The sequence below is a fragment of the Mesoplodon bidens genome, assembly GCF_964165515.1.
Source record: "Mesoplodon bidens genome assembly, chromosome: 18".
NCBI lineage: Eukaryota > Metazoa > Chordata > Mammalia > Artiodactyla > Ziphiidae > Mesoplodon > Mesoplodon bidens.
The window spans coordinates 60,273,842-60,290,061 of record NC_138175.1 but is presented as its reverse complement, the minus strand read 5'-3'; the positions used below and the strand labels follow the sequence as shown (position 1 = coordinate 60,290,061).

The following is a 16,220-nucleotide window of genomic DNA, read 5'->3' as shown; positions in this document are numbered from 1 at the left end:
GGCGAAGACTGGGCGCAGGGCGGGCGGTGGGAGCCCGGAACCCTGCGGCTGACCCCCGCCCAGGGCGAGGGGACTGGATCCGGCGCGGTGCCGAGGAGAAGCGAAAGGCAGGTACTCGGGTCTCTACACCGCACGGGTCCAGCGGTGGCCGCGGAGTCTCCTGGGACGCGCACATCCGGGTCCCGGCGCGCGCACGCGCATTTGCACCGAACATGGCCGCGGCAGTCCCTGCCGCTGCCGCAGGTGCCGCCGGGCATCCTCCGGTGAGTCCGCTGCGCCCCTCGCCCTTTCGGTGCCCCGATTTCCCCCTGAGGGCGGTGTGTGTGTCGCGGGGGGCGGTGTCCGCTGGGTCTTGGTGACGCAGGAGCGGAGCGTCTGCCGGCGGGTTTCCCGCGGGCAGTGGGCGCGTCCGACTAGCAGGGCCGGGGGCCCGCCCGAGGCGCGGCGGCCCTAGCGAGTGAGGACGCCCCCAGCCAGTGTAGACGCCCCCCTTCTGCGGTGTGGATGTCCCCCGCTGGGCGTGGACGACCCCCTTTTGCAGTGTGGACGTCCCATGCAGTTGAGGACGCCCCCGGGCGAGTGTGGACGCCCCGCTGCGGGTGTGGACGTACCTCGGCGGGTGTGGAAGCTCCCTCTTAGGGTGAGGACGCCCCAGCGATTTCCTCCGCGTTTCCCGGCGGTTCCGCGCTCGTATTGAGCTCGTCCTTCCATAGGGGCCTTTTTGCCCCTGCCTGCTGGGTGTCCTGGCTCGGCCGCTGGGGCGAGCCCCGGGTCTGCCGCCCTTCTGCTGCCGGGTAGTGGGAGGGCCCGTGTGGGCGTCGGTGGGTCTCGGGCCGAGGTGGCCGCGTTGCGCCCGCAGACTGTGCCGTTTCCCACCACTCGGCAGACCGGGAGGTGTCAAATCACCTGTTTTCTCCCCACCTAATAGCTGCAAAATCAGATCTTGCAGCACTTCTCAGTGCGGGCTGCGTTTTTCCAACTGTTGGTGGCCACTTCGCTTTCCTCTTCCTTGGTTTAGTGGGTTCGTTTCCTTAGATCCTCTTCCCCCAGTAGTTTATGATAAAAGTTTTCCTACATATAGAAAAGTTGAGACACTTGTGCGTCCTTATACCAACTCATTAACTCTCTGCAATACTTGCTGTGTGCCCTATATTTGTTCCCTTTGTCCACCCTTTTAGCCACCCACTAATCTTTTTGGGATACAGTCAAAGTAAATGGCAGATATCACTCCACTCCCCCCTCAAACACCTTACTACGCTTAACATCAATTAGAGTTCAATATTGCTTTTTAAATTTTTGAGGGAAAACTGACTTACATTGAAATGCACAGATATTCATTGTATCACTGGATGAGTTTTGGCAAATGCAGTCCAAACCTTTATCAAATTTACCATCACCCCAGAAGGATCCCTTGTCCTTTGCCAATTAAAAAAAATTGCTTGTTAGCGACTTGGGCTTGTAAAAATATGTTTTGAACGCTAAGACTTTGTTATTTTGTCCACCCACAGCAAGCAACTTTTCTCCCTTCTATTGATTGTTTCTCTCCCTTAGCACCCGACTTTTTATTTTGAAGTTTTACACCTACAGAAATGTTGCAGGAATAGTTCAATAAACACTTGTAAAACCATCCAGATTGTCAAGTTATTAATACTTTGCCTCATTAGCTTTACCCTTCTTTTCTCCCTGCCTCAAGCACAGATCTTTTTATATCTTACATACCCTCCCACAAGAAGACAAAAGGTTTATTACTCACATAATGAGACTGTCTTGGAGAGCAGGGCAGACTTCCCATGATGATCCAAAAAAGTGTGAGTTGGACTTCCCTGGTGGTCCAATGGTTAAGTCTTCTCCCTTCCACTGCAGGGGGCGTGGGTTCAATCCCTGGTCCGGGAACTAAGATCCCGAATGCCACGTGGCGCGGCCAAAACCAAATAAACAAACAAAACTCGTGAGCCAGCAGGAAAAGGCGGCTCGCTGGGCTTTTATAGTGATTACTGGAGTTGGGATGAGGGTGGCCTTGCATTGGTTGGGGCTTGCATGGTTTGAACTTCCTGCCAACACCGAGGAGAAAACACTCAGGCTTTCTTGTTAGTTTGCCTCGTTTGCAGAAGGAGAAGGGGCAGTGGGTGGTGGTGAGGACGGGGGGCTGACAGCTGTCGGCAGTCAGTCATCAAACATGAAGTCAGGGGCCTCCCTGGTGGCGCAGGGGTTGGGAGTCCGCCTGCCGATGCAGGGACACGGGTTTGTGCCCCGGTCCGGGAAGATCCCACATGCCGCGGAGCAGCTGGGCCCGTGAGCCATGGCCCCTGAACCTGCGCGTCCGGAGCCTGTGCTCCGCAACGGGAGAGGCCACAACAGTGAGAGGCCCGCGTACCGAAAAAAAAAAAAAAAAAAAAAAGACATACGGGGGTTCCCTGGTGGCGCAGTGGTTGAGAGTCCGCCTGCTGATGCGGGGGACACGGATTCGTGCCCCGGACCGGGAGGGTCCCACATGCCGCGGAGCGGCTAGGCCCGTGAGCCATGGCCGCTGAGCCTGCGCGTCCGGAGCCTGTGCTCCGCAACGGGAGAGGCCACAACAGTGAGAGGCCCACATACCGCAAAAAAAAAAAAAAAAAAAAAAAAAATGAAGTTAGGCTGTTAATCACAACTGGTAATGAGGTGGGTAACTTTATTTGGACAGGGCTAAAGTTAGTGGCAAACAATTTATTTTTGTGAAAGAATGTATCATTTGAAGAAGTAAACATTATCACGTGTGGTCCACAGAGATGGCAAGAACCATGCAGGTGGGGTCAGGCATCTGAGGTCTGGTAGCCATTGATGTCAAACATCCAGTCATTGGGCTTAAGTGGATCCCTCTGCAGGGTCATAGAGACTGGGTATAAAGCCCTTCAGAGGTGAGTGCCTGGGAGTGGAATTCTCCACAAGCTTTATTTTATTTATCTATTTATTTATTTATTTTTATTTTTGGCTGCATTGGGTCTTCGTTGCTGCACGCAGGCTTTCTCTAGTTGTGGCGAGCGGGGGCTGCTCTTCATTTTGGTGCATGGGCTTCTCATTGTGGTGGCTTCTCTTGTTGCGGAGTGTGGGCTCTAGGCGCGCGGGCTCAGTAGTTGTGGCTCGTGGGCTCAGTGGTTGTGGCACACGGGCTCAGTAGTTGTGGCTTGTGGGCTCTAGAATGCAGGCTCAGTAGTTGTGGCACACAGGCTCAGTAGTTGTGGCTTGCAGGCTTTAGAGAGCAGTCTCAGTAGTTGGCTCGCGGACTCAGTAGTTGTGGCCCGTGGGCTCTAGAGCGCAGGCTAAGTAGTTGTGGCGCACGGGCTTAGTTGCTCCGTGGCATGTGGGATCTTCCTGGGCCAGGGCTGGAACCCGTGTCCCCTGTGTCGACAGGCATGTGCCTAACCACTGCGCCACCAGGGAAGCCCTCTCCGCAAGCTTTAATCCCAAGATACCAGAAACATGCCAAGTGGAGCCTAGACCAGTAGTTCTGACTCCAACAGATTCAACACCTGCTTAGTTGTTTAAATAGCTGTATCGAGGTATAATTCATATACCATATAATTCACCCTCTAAGGTGTACCATTCAGTGCCTTTTAGTATATTCACCAGGTGGTGCATCCATCACGTAGATGAGTTTTAGAATATTTTCATCATCCCCCAAAAGGAAACCCCTGCCCGTCAGCACTCACTTCCCATTTCCTCCGTCCTTCTTAGCCCCAGGCAATTACTAATCTACTTTCTGTCTCTGCATTTGCCTCTTGTAGGCATTTCATATAAATGGCCATACAATATGTAGTCCTTTGTTTTGGTTTCTTTCACTTAAAAATGTTTTCAAGGTTCATCCATGTTGCAATGTATCAGTACTTGGTTCATTTTTATGGATGAATAATAGTCCCTTGTATGAATATATTAATTTGTTTATCCATTCATCAGTTGATAGCCATTTGAGTTGATTCCATTTTGGGAGTATTACGAATAATGCTTCCATGAACATTCACAGACAAGTTTTGTGGGGGTTTTTTTGTGGAAATATGTCTTCATTTCTCTTGGATGACCTAGGAGTGGAACTGATTGTAGCCACCCTAGGGGGTGTGAAATGGTATCTCGATGTGTTTTTGATTTGCAGTTCCCTGATGATTGATGATATTGAGCTTCTTTTCATTGTGCTTATTGGCCTTTTGTATATCTTCTTTGGACAATTGTCTATTCAGATCCTTTGCCCATTTATGAAATGGGTTATTGGTCTTTTAATTATTGAACTGTAAGAGTTGTTTATTTATTCTGGATACCAGTGCCTTATCAGATATATGATTTGCAAATATTTTATCCTATCTTGTGGATTGTCATTTTACTTTCTTAGTAACATTCTTTGAAGCACAAAAGGTTTTAATTTTGATTAGTCCAGTTTATCTACTGTGTCACTTGTGCTTTTGGCGTTGTATTCAGGTTTCTGAAGAATTATGCCTATGTTTTTCATTTAAGAGTTTTATAGCTTTAGCTTGTATATTTAAGCTTGTGATGCATTTTGAGTTATTTTTTGTGTAATGCTCAGTCTTTTTTTTTTTAAGGTGGATTATATGAAGCCATTCTGTCTCTGCTCTTTCCACAGGAGGAGTTCTACTTTTTTAAAAAATTTATTTATTTTATTTTATTTATTTTTGTCTGTGTTGGGTCTTTGTTGCTGTGCACGGGCCTTCTCTAGTTGTGGTGAGCAGGGGCTACTCTTCATTGCAGTGCATGGGCTTCTCACTGTGGTGGCTTCTCTTGTTATGGAGCACAGGCTCTAGGCATGCGGGTTTCAGTAGTTGTGGCTCGTGGGCTCTAGAGCGCAGGCTCAGTAGTTGTGGCTCGCGAGCTTAGTTGCTCTGCGGCATGTAGGATCTTCCCGGACCAGGGCTGGAACCTCTGTCCCCTGCATTGGCAGGCAGATTCTTAACCACTGTGCCAACAGGAAAGCCCAATGCTCAGTCTTTATGATCAACAGTAGCAATATGCCTTTTACTGTCCTGAAAAGAATTTTATAGATAATATTAGATATCCATATAACTTTAAAAATTAAATGTAAAGAATCAATAAAGGGAAAGGCATTTGTATTAAAAAATATTTCTCTATTTAAATGTTTGGCACAGCTACCTTGAAAACATAAGAAGCAGTCTGCTGCTGGAGATTGTAGGTTTGGATTAAGAGAAATAGGACAGTCAGAATTCATTGTCTTCAGTGCAGTTGAATGAGGTGAGGTATGGCTGGATGCTGCTGGAACAGTGAGTGTTGTGGGTGGATCCAGACCAGGTGTATTAAATAGGAATAGAAAGTACCTTGGTGGAAGCAGGTTCTAAGCACTTAAAGCAGTTAAGGCAACCCAGGCTGCCTGGATGATCTGGGGTGACAGGTGAAGGGTCAGTCACCCCCTCTGCTATGACCTGGAACAACATCAGGACAATTTATCACAGAAAACAGTTCTCCAAACAGACCTGAAGTCTCAGCATGTGCTGGGGCAACATTCAGTGTATAGAAAGCCTTAGAGACCACCTTCTTTGATGGCCATGGGGAAGAGGAGGACAGGCTGGGGGAAATGAGTCATACCGGGGCTCCAGAGAAGTGGTATTGTGAATATCTGAGGTCAGAGGATGAGTGGGGTGGGGTGGGGGAATAGAGACGCCCCCCCACCACCAAATTTGTGAACAGCATCAAGGTGAAGTTTTTACAACATAGTTTTGGTATCATTTTACTGCCAGAAATAGCTACACAGATAAGTATGAGGGCAATAATACAAGATTTTTAAAACAACCTTAATTAATGAAATTCAGTGTAGTTCCTGCATTAAATACCCTAATTTAATACTATTTCCCTGAAGTCTGTCCTAATGTCCTCCTGTATGCTTGTGATTGTTTGTTTTTCTTGCAGTAACCGCTATGGCACTCAGGCCCTCATTGATTGAGTGTAGAGTTGGAATGGCCAGTTTTGGTCAAGGAGAGAGATGCAAAATAGGGAATGAGTTCATAAATTCAGGGCTGTATCTGGATTTCCATTCAACTTCCTTCCCCTAAATGAAGGCACCTTTTCCCTGATGTCATGTAACACATGTAGTATTGTTCCATAGTTCAATACCCCAGGTTAATACCTGCAGGGACTTTGGTCCACAGGTTGGTCAAACATCACGTGGAGCAGTCCCAAGTGTGTTAGCAAATATGCATCCCTGGTCCAGGCCCATCAGATGCTAGTAGTTCCCCCTGCTTCCATCTTTGTGACAACCTGACACCTCCACAGATTTCTGGATGCCCCCAGGGGAAATACTGCCAAGGTCAAGCGCTGCAGTTCAGGCTAGGTGAAACTTGTCCCCTTATAGGTGTAAATTTACTTATCACAGCTTTATTGAGATATAATTCATATATCATATGATTCATTCATTCAAAGTGCACAACTCGGTGGTTTTTAGTATATGCACGAAGTTGTGCAGCCATCACCACTATATATTTCCAAAACGTTTTCATCAATCCAAGAAGAAACCCCATACCAATTAGGAGTCACTCCCCATACTGCCTTTTCTCAGCTCCTGGCAGCCACTAATTGACTTTCAGTGTGTATGGAATTGCCTCTTCCGGATGTTTCACTTAAATGTGATCATACAATATGGAGTCTTTTGTGTCTGAGTTCTTTTACTGCGTATAATGTTTTTAGGATTCATCTGTGTTATTGAAGCATTTATCAGTATTTCACTCCTTCTTAAGCCTGAAGAATATTCCATTGTGTGTATTTCGACATTTTGTTTATCCATTCATTGGTTGGTAGACATTTATTTGGGTTGTTTCCGCTTTTGTTTATCATGAATAGTGCTGTTATGTACTCATAGTTCATGGAGAAGTTTATGTGTAGACATATGTTTACATTTTTCTTGAGTAGATACCTAGGAGTGGAATTGCAGGGTCATATGATAACTCTGTTTAACTTTTTTTTTTTTTTTTTTGCGGTACGCGGGCCTCTCACTGCTGTGGCCTCTCCAGCTGCGGAGCACAGGCTCCGGACGCGCAGGCTCAGCGGCCATGGCTCACGGGCCCAGCCGCTCCGCGGCATGTGGGATCTTCCCGGATTGGGGCACGAACCCGTGTCCCCTGCATCGGCAGGCGGACTCTCAACCACTGCGCCACCAGGGAATCCCCTCTGTTTAACTTTTTGAGAAACTGTCAGACTGTTTTCCAAAGCAGCTGCACCATTTTATTTATTTATTTATTTTTTTGGCTACGCTGGGTCTTTGATGCTGCTCGCGGGCTTTCTCTAGTTGTGGCGAGCAGGGGCTAGAGCACGGGCTCTAGGTGTGCGGGCTTCAGTAGTTATGGCACATGGGCTTGGTTGCTCCATGGTATGTGGGATCTTCCCGGACCACGGATCAAACCCGTGTCCCCTACATTGGCAGGTGAATTCTTAACCACTGCGCCACCAGGGAGGTCCCAACTGTACCATTTTACATTCCCCCCAACAGTGTGTGAGGGTTTCAGTTTCTCCACATGCTCACAACACTTGTTATTGTCTTTTTTTTTTTTTTTTTTTGCCGTGCTGTGTGGCTTGACCTCGACCATGGATTGAATCCAGGCCCATGGCAGTGAAAGCCTGTTTTTGTTTTTTTTTGTTTTTTTTTGCAGTACGCGGGCCTCTCACTGTTGTGGCCTCTCCTGTTGTGGAGCACAGGCTCCGGACGTGCAGTCTCAGCGGCCATGGCTCATGGGTCTAGCCACTCCACGGCATGTGGAATCTTCCCAGACCGGGGCACGAACCCATGTCCCCTGCATCAGCAGGCGGACTCTCAACCACTGTGCCACCAGGGAAGCCCCTAAGCCTGGGTTTTGATTAGCATTTCCCTAATAACTAATGATGTTGATCATCTTTTCATGTGCTTATTGGCCATCTGTACGTCTTCTTTGGAGAAATGTTTATTCAGATCCTTTGCCTGTTTTTAAAATTTGTGTTGTTCTGTAATTATTGGGCTATAAGAGTTTTTTATATCTTCTGGAAGTCCTTTATCAGATACGTGCTTTGTAAATATTTTCTCCTGTTTGGTAGGCTGTCTTTTCACTTTCTTAGTGGTATGTAAGTCTTATTTCAATAAAGGAAGTATCTATTATAGATGAAATAGACATTCCCTTTGCTCCTCTAGGGCTGTTCCCTTCCACACTACCAAGACAGTCATGATCACAGCTTTGGTAGATGTGTTGCCAGGGCATTTTAATATTTTTACTTCGAGAATACTTTGTGTGTCTAAAAATTTTCACTAAGTGGTATCATCCTATATATGTCTGACTTACCTCATTTCTTTTAAGTGCACACATACATCCTCCCCTTACAGACTTGTAGGGAGGTGCTCTCCATCTCTTGTTTCCACAGGACAACTGTAGGCCACCCAGGCCCCAGTCTACTCAGAAGGCTCAGTAGAGGAAACATGCAGCATGGTAATAAGGCAGCCTCCGGAGGTCTGAAAAGTAGGAGTGGCCAGGAGTGACAGCTGGGGATATGGTCCTCCTGGCCAGCTGGCCCCTCCGCATCACTGTTGAATGCTGTGGACCTAGCAGGCATCTGGGGTCTTGGCCTTGGCTTCAGACTGAACAATTCTCATGTTTCCTCACGTGTGATGTTTACCTTAATTCCCTGTGTCCATAGTTGATAAGAATTTTCATCATGAGTTGGAGCGTTCCTTAAAATACCTTATCAGTTTACTGATGTAGGGTAAAGGGGTCTACTTTAATCTGAGAGCATTTTGATCAAGAGTCTGGGTGAGATTTGTTCAAATTACTTTCTGAATTTATTGAGATAGGATGTAAGGGGCTGTCTTCTACTTTAATCTGAAAATGTCGGGAATCGTATCAGTAGGTGTTCTAATGTTTCATAGGCCTTCTTTTGTAGGATAAATCTAATGTTGCCATTTTGATAACTTTCTTCTGTTTCTTAATTAAATCCCCTTTTTATGACGAATATCACCTATGTATGCCTTCTTGTTCTTTATTTTATGATTACTCTTGCCAAAGATAATTTCATTAGTCTTTTCAAATAACAGACTTTTGGTTTTCTTCATGTTCTTGGCTGTTGCCTTGTTTTTGGTTTCTGTAATTTTTGATCTTACCTTTATTATCACCTTCCTTTCACCTCCTGTTGGTTTTCTCTGTGGCTCTTTCCCTTACTTCTTAAGTCGAACAGTGATCTCACTAACTTTCAGTCTTCTCTTTAAAATACAAGCATTAGGGACTTCCCTGGCAGTCCAGTGGTTAGGACCCTGCGCTTTCACTGCTGAGGGCACAGGTTCAATCCCTGGTTGGGGAACTAAGGTCCCGCAAGCCGCATGGCATGGCCACAAAAACCAAAACCAAAACCAAAACAAAACAATAACAAAAAAACCCAAACCAAAAAAAAGCCCCATGCATTAAAGACCAACATCTTTCACCTAGGAACTTCTTTAGCAGCATCCTCCTTTGCTGCATGTTTTGAGATGTGCCATCATCAACAGTTGTTCAGTTCTCCGTGTTTTCTAAGTAGATGCTTTTTAATTTGCATCAAGATTTCTCTGTGAACTACTGAGAAACAGATTTTCATTTTTCCAAATAAATAGGGTTTTTTTTTTAAAAGCTTACTATTATTTTTTGTATTTAGCGTTCTTTCTGTTACTGGTTTTTAACTTGACCACATTTGTAGTCAAGAGACTGTGGTCTGGTCTTTGTTGAACTTATTCTTTGGCCTGGTTTATGACCAATGTTAGCAAATGTTCCACTTGTGCTTGGAAAGCCTTTGGCTCTAATTGTTGGTAGTGGGTCTTCATTCAGCCTGTGACCAGGCTGGCTAATTACATTCTCTTATGCTTGTCTCTATTCAGTCTTTCTGCATTTCCATTTCTGAAAGAGGTTCATAAACCCTCCCAGTATGGTTGGATTTGCTGACTTTCCTCTGTGTTTGGAGGCATGCTGTTAATGTAGACATCTTTGCCATTGTTATATTGCCCTGTTATCATCCTTGAAGTTTATTGTTGGTTAGCAAAGCACCATTCAATCTTTGTTTGGTTAGCATTTGTCTGTCCTGTCTTCTGTGTCCTTTTGCTTTTGGTGTCTGTTACAAACACATTTTTTAATACAGTCTGACACAGTGTTTATCTTGCCAAAAGATAAAGATAAAGATCAAAGCCACTTACATTTATTGTTATTGGTGATGTCCTATTTTATACTTTCTATCTTAACCTGTCCTTTTTGAGCTTTCCCCCTTAGCACCTTCTTCTGGATTGATCTTTTTTCCTTTTCTTTATTATTCTTTTCTCCTGTAACAGGGTTTTTCCACTTCAGCACTATTTACATTTGAGTTTTGAGGCTGGTCATTCTATGTGTGAGAGGCTGTCTTGCGTTTTAAATGTATTTCACAGCATCCCTAGATTCCAATAGCATCTGACCCCAAGTCATGACAGCCAAAAATGTTCCCAGATGTTGCCAAGTGTCTTTTGAGGGTAAAACCGTCTCTGGTTGAGAACCACTGTTCTGTGGGCTTGGAAGTTTTATATATTCCTGACTTGACCAGGTCTAACATGAATCATGAACAATATAAGAATGTCAGGACACTTAATTTTGCTACCCTGTTTTCATCTCACAGGCCACTGCCATTCAGTATTTTAGTCCATCCCATTGTTAACCCCTGAGTCATTGTTACTGTTCATTTTATGTGGTCAGTGCTGGATTTTATTTAAATACATGTTCTCTCTATTCCTTCCTTCTGGGCTTTTTTTTTCCTCTGAAGAACAGTTTTTTTCTAATTCTTTTGGCAAGTGTCCTTGGATATAAACCCTGCTTTTGCGTTTCTGAAGCTGCCTTTGTCTTTCACTCTTTTTTTTTTTTTTTAATTTAACTTTGGCTGCGTTGGGTCTTCGTTGCTGCATGTGGGCTTTCTCTAGTTGTGGTGAGTGGGGGCTACTCTTTGTTGTGCGCGGGCAGTGAGAAGCAGTGGCTTCTCTTGTTGCGGAGCACGGGCTCTAGGGGCACGGGCTTCAGTAGTTGTGGCATGAGGGCTCAGTAGTTGTGGCTTGTGAGTTCTAGAGTGCAGGCTTAGTAGTTGTGGTGCACAGGCTTAGTTGCTCTGTGGCATGTGGGATCTTCCCAGACCAGGGCTCGAACCCATGTCCCCTGCATTGGCAGGCAGATTCGCAACCACTGTGCCACCAGGGAAGTGCCTTACTTTCACTCTGACAGTTTTTTCCCTCGGCACTTTGATGGCAATCTTCCATTACTATCAGGTTTCTATTTTTTTTTTTTTTTGCGGTATGCAGGCCTCTCACTGTTGTGGCCTCTCCTGTTGCAAAGCACAGGCTCCGGACACGCAGGCTCAGCAGCCATGGCTCACGGGCCCAGCCGCTCCGCGGCATGTGGGATCCTCCTGGACTGGGGCACCAACCCATGTCCCCTGCATCGGCAGGCGGACTCTGAACCACTGCGCCACCAGGGAAGCCCCAGGTTTCTATTTTTGTTACCAAGTTAATCACAGTACTGTTCATTCCTTCACTAGTGGTCTTTTTCCTGGTGGCCTTTAAGACCATCTCCTTAGGTATAGCTTGATGTCCAGTTATGCTTGGGACTCAGGCTTTTTGAATCTAAGACACCACCAAGTGGAATTGCAAGGTGGAGGAATGTGCCTGTTTTATGTTTCGATGGCCACTACCAAGTTACACCGCCAAGTGGACTGACCTCTTTACATGCCCACCAACTCTCTTCTTGCATGACCTGCTCAAGCATTATATTATCATGCCTTGTTTTACTTTTACTCGTGTGAAATGTGCATACTTTGTATTCTTAAAGTTACAGTTTGTAAATACCTTTAGGTGTGAATGAGCAAGAATTCATGTATTCAGGACATTTCTATTTTCTCTCCATCAAGTTCCTCCTTGTATCCTTTACCCATTTTTTTCCCTTTTATGTGCTGTTCTGTAAGAATTTTTTTATAGATCTCCGGCACTATTCCTTTGTCTCTTTTATACTTTATAGTATCATCTCTCCACCTGCCACTTGTATTTTGACTCTTACTCTGTTTTTTGTTGTTTGGAATTTTTTAAAATTAATTAGTTAATTAATTTTAGTTTTGGCTGTGCTGGGTCTTTGTTGCTGCGCACGGGCTTTCTCTAGTTGCGGCGAGCAGGGGCTACTCTTCATTGTGGTGCGCGGGCTTCTCACTCTGGTGGCTTCTCTTCTTGCAGAGCACGGGCTCCAAGTGCATGGGCTTCAGTAGTTGTGGGACGCAGGCTCAGTAGTTGTGGCTCGTGGGCTCTAGAGTGCAGGCTCAGTAGTTGTGGCACATGGGCTTAGTTGCTCTGTGACATGTGGGATCTTCCCGGACCAGGGCTCAAACCCGTGTCCCCTTCATTGGCAGGCAGATTCTTAACTACTGTGCCACCAAGGAAGCCCGAGAGCCAGTTTTCATGATATCTTCAAGTCAAAGGGGTGGGAGCATGGTTAGAGAAATAGCCGTAACCGTGAAGGCACTGGCAGCCACTTACAGTACTGTCTGTTCCCCAGCTCAGAGCCAGCACACATGATGTAATTCTCATAATAACCCTGCAGGAAGATCGTTGACAGATCTAGGAATTTCAGAACTTTCAGGCCACCAGGCCTGTGTTGTGCCCCATCCACGAAGGCAGAACTCTGACCACAAAGGTGAGGTGAAAACTGCTCGTTCAATGCTATTGTAAGCCCATTGTGAAGTGGAAGATCTGGAGTGTGTACTGATTATTGGTAGGGGAAGTGGGTGATGGGGACAAGCACACAGTGGCCGAGATGTGTTCCTGTGTGATCAGAGTGACACCTGGCCTCTGATCTCCCACATCTCAGGCTAATACTTTTGGTGATATTTACCCCCAACACCATTCCCCCTGCCTGTTCTCTAGGAGGGTGGAAATGCCATGTGGCTCTTCTTGAACCTGTTCTTGGCTCCATCCCTCGACTCACAGTATCTCCCCCTCATATAGATCTGAATTTCAAAAAGAAAACAAGTAAAAAGACACACTCACACACTTGGCCTGTCACCATCTTTCATTCCTCTTCCACACACGGCTTCATGTACTTAAGTCTGTCTTTTTCATTCTTTGCTTTCTAGCCTGGGATAGAAGATTGAAAATGACAGCTGAGAATATTCCGGAGGAAGAACTGTCCTGTGACATGGAGATGGAAGGATTTACACGAGACGGTCCTCATTTCTCCATTCTAGGTAACAGTTGGGACTGTGAGAACCAGGAGGGACATTTGAGGCAATCAGCCTTAACTCAGGAGGAACCAGGAGCTCAGGAAGCAATTCGTGAATATCCCGGATTTGGGGAGCATTTGAGCCTGAGCCCAGACCTTCCACGACGTCAGAGAGTTTCCACAAGAAACGGTTTCCATGTACGTGGCTCGGGTGTTAAAAGCCTGGATTGTGACCCAGCTTTACACAATTGTCAGAAAAGTTACATAGCTAAGAGAATGGGTGACAGTGACACCTGTGGGAAAGCCTTCAACCATTCCAAGGAAGTTATTCAATTTGGAAGAACTCAAACTATAGAGAAACCCTATAAATACCCTGAAAGTGTTAAGTCTTTCAACCATTTTGCCCCTCTTGGTGAACAAAAAATAATGAAAAGAGGGAAGAAACTGTATGAAGGTAAGGACTTTGGGGACATCTTTACCCTGAGTTCATCTCTTAATGAAAACAGGAGGAACAGCCCTGGAGAAAAACTGTACACATGTACTGAATGTGGCAAGTGCTTCAAACGGAACTCTTCTCTTGTTTTGCATCACCGAACTCACACTGGAGAGAAACCTTATACCTGTAATGAGTGTGGAAAATCCTTCTCCAAGAACTATAACCTAATTGTGCATCAAAGAATCCATACAGGAGAGAAGCCCTATAAATGCAGTAAATGCGGGAAAGCCTTCAGTGATGGGTCAGCTCTGACACAACACCAGAGAATTCACACTGGGGAGAAACCTTACGAATGTCTAGAATGTGGGAAAACCTTCAACCGAAATTCGTCCCTCATTCTGCATCAAAGAACTCATACAGGGGAAAAACCATATAGATGTAATGAGTGTGGAAAACCTTTCACTGACATCTCCCACCTCACTGTGCATCTCAGAATCCACACTGGGGAGAAGCCTTATGAATGTAGCAAATGCGGAAAGGCCTTCCGAGATGGCTCATACCTCACCCAGCACGAGAGGACTCACACTGGAGAGAAGCCCTTTGAATGTGTGGAATGTGGGAAATCCTTCAACCGTAACTCTCACCTCATTGTGCATCAGAAAATCCATTCTGGGGAGAAACCCTATGAGTGTAAAGAATGTGGGAAAACGTTCATTGAGAGTGCTTACCTCATCAGGCACCAGAGGATTCATACTGGTGAGAAGCCCTATGGCTGTGATCAGTGTCAGAAACTTTTCAGGAACATTGCCGGCCTCATACGTCACCAGAGGACTCATACTGGCGAGAAGCCCTATGAGTGTAATCAGTGTGGTAAAGCTTTCAGGGACAGCTCCTGTCTGACCAAACACCAGAGAATTCACACTAAGGAGACCCCGTACCAGTGTCCAGATTGTGGAAAGTCCTTCAAGCAGAACTCTCACCTGGCAGTACATCAGAGGCTCCACAGCAGGGAGGGTCCCAGTCATTGTCCTCAGTGTGGGAAAACATTCAGAAGGAGCTCTTCCCTCATCCGACACCAAAGATCACACCCTGGAGAACAACCCGTGGATATTTAATGAACGTGGGCCACACTCATCTTCCGACTGGCTCTCAAAAACCTATGTGAGGGAGAAGTGTCTTCAGGGGTGGCTCCTCCCTGTCAGTGGAAAAGACTGCTCCGAGCTGTCCAGCGAACTGGTGGATGTGAGATATTCCTTAGCCATCCTGTTAAGCCTATACATTAGGGAACTCTTGCAGAGGATACAGGATGGTAGTAAATGTGGCAGAGGCTTCAGGGATGATTCAGCCTGTACCAAACATGATAGTGCATACACTGGAATAAAACCTGAGAAAGTCAGGTAGATACTTCCCTGGAGAACTCACCTACCCGTACATCCGAGTCCTTAAACTGGAAAGAGCCTGTGTAATCAGGAAGAGGAATCCTTTAAGAGGGAGTGTCTGCCTTACTGTACGTAAGCAAACTCTTACTGGAATCCAGCAAGGGAGGCTGTCGGCAGGAGCCCTTGCTGTCTTAGCTGTGTCAGCAAAGGCATGCTGTTGAGGAAACCCCACACAGTGCTCCAGCTCACAGCAACCACAGAATTACAGCGGATTGACATTTGAATGTATTTCCACGTTACATTCCTGCCAGGTGCTGAGGACTCGTTTCAGCAGGGGCACCTGGGTGAGGAAGTCGCTTGTGAATGAACAGTGATGTTATCCCTCTTAATATGGAGACCAAAGCAGGTTCTCCTAAGAAGGAAAGGGCTGCTGCTGAGAAATATGATGTGTTGTTTTAGTTGTTGAGACAAACAAACAGAAAAACACTGAGTTGTTATGTTTACGTTGTCACCCCTCATTGTTCATTTGGGACAGTTGTGATTTGCTCCATGCAACCATGCCAAACCATGATGATAAAGGTTTTGTTGCCATATTGAAAACGCTTATAATATGACCGGCAACCAAAAGCATAAAATAGAAGATTTGCCATGTAAAGTGTGCACACATACGGATGTAGTTTGGGAGTTGATCATGGAGAAATAAACATGGGGTCTCCTAAGTGACTGTTACTTGTGTATGATTTTTCTTCTATCACAAATCATACATTGTTATAATCATTTGATGAGGAATAAAAAGGTGGAGATAAAAAGAGGTGAGTTTGGGTTTTCCTTGGACCTTTTTAAAACCAGAAGTGGCTAAGTCAGGGTCGCAGGGCAGTTGTAAGCATGGATGGGGGCATCTCGGCAGAAACTTCTCTGAATCAGCATCCCACAGCTCAGGGCCTAAGAATAACTTCTTTCTTTGGGAGTTGGATCATGAGAGGGTGTTATTGTGAAGAAGAGGGTGGGTCTCTGGGAATGGGGAGTAGGTGGCTACAGAGAGGTCTGGGAGGACCTGGGAGCATCCCTCCTGAGGCCCTGCAGTGCTGGCTGGCTGAGAGCTGCTCACACTGGTTGGCATAGCCTTGGAGCCCCGGGGTGGCTCCCCTTGGAAGTTTGACTTGTTCCTATGGAGGCAGCGTCAGAGGGAAGGTCACTGAGTTAATTAAGGCTATGAGATAA

General features: G+C 46.1%; 1 protein-coding gene across 1 annotated transcript; it reads left to right on the top strand.

The window, feature by feature from the left end:
* Positions 1-224: 224 nt before the first annotated feature.
* On the top strand, positions 225-15,792 carry ZNF329 (zinc finger protein 329). The gene is made up of 2 exons (XM_081217669.1): positions 225-263; positions 13,099-15,792. The coding sequence occupies exon 2, from the start codon at positions 13,119-13,121 to the stop codon at positions 14,733-14,735; it is 1,617 nt and encodes a 538-aa protein (XP_081073795.1). The 5' UTR covers positions 225-263; positions 13,099-13,118; the 3' UTR covers positions 14,736-15,792.
* The last annotated feature ends 428 nt before the right edge of the window (positions 15,793-16,220 follow it).

Bases quoted from the DNA above. Each gene is read 5' to 3' on its own strand.
- ZNF329 (XM_081217669.1), top strand. From the start codon at position 13,119: ATGACAGCTGAGAATATTCCGGAGGAAGAACTGTCCTGTGACATGGAG.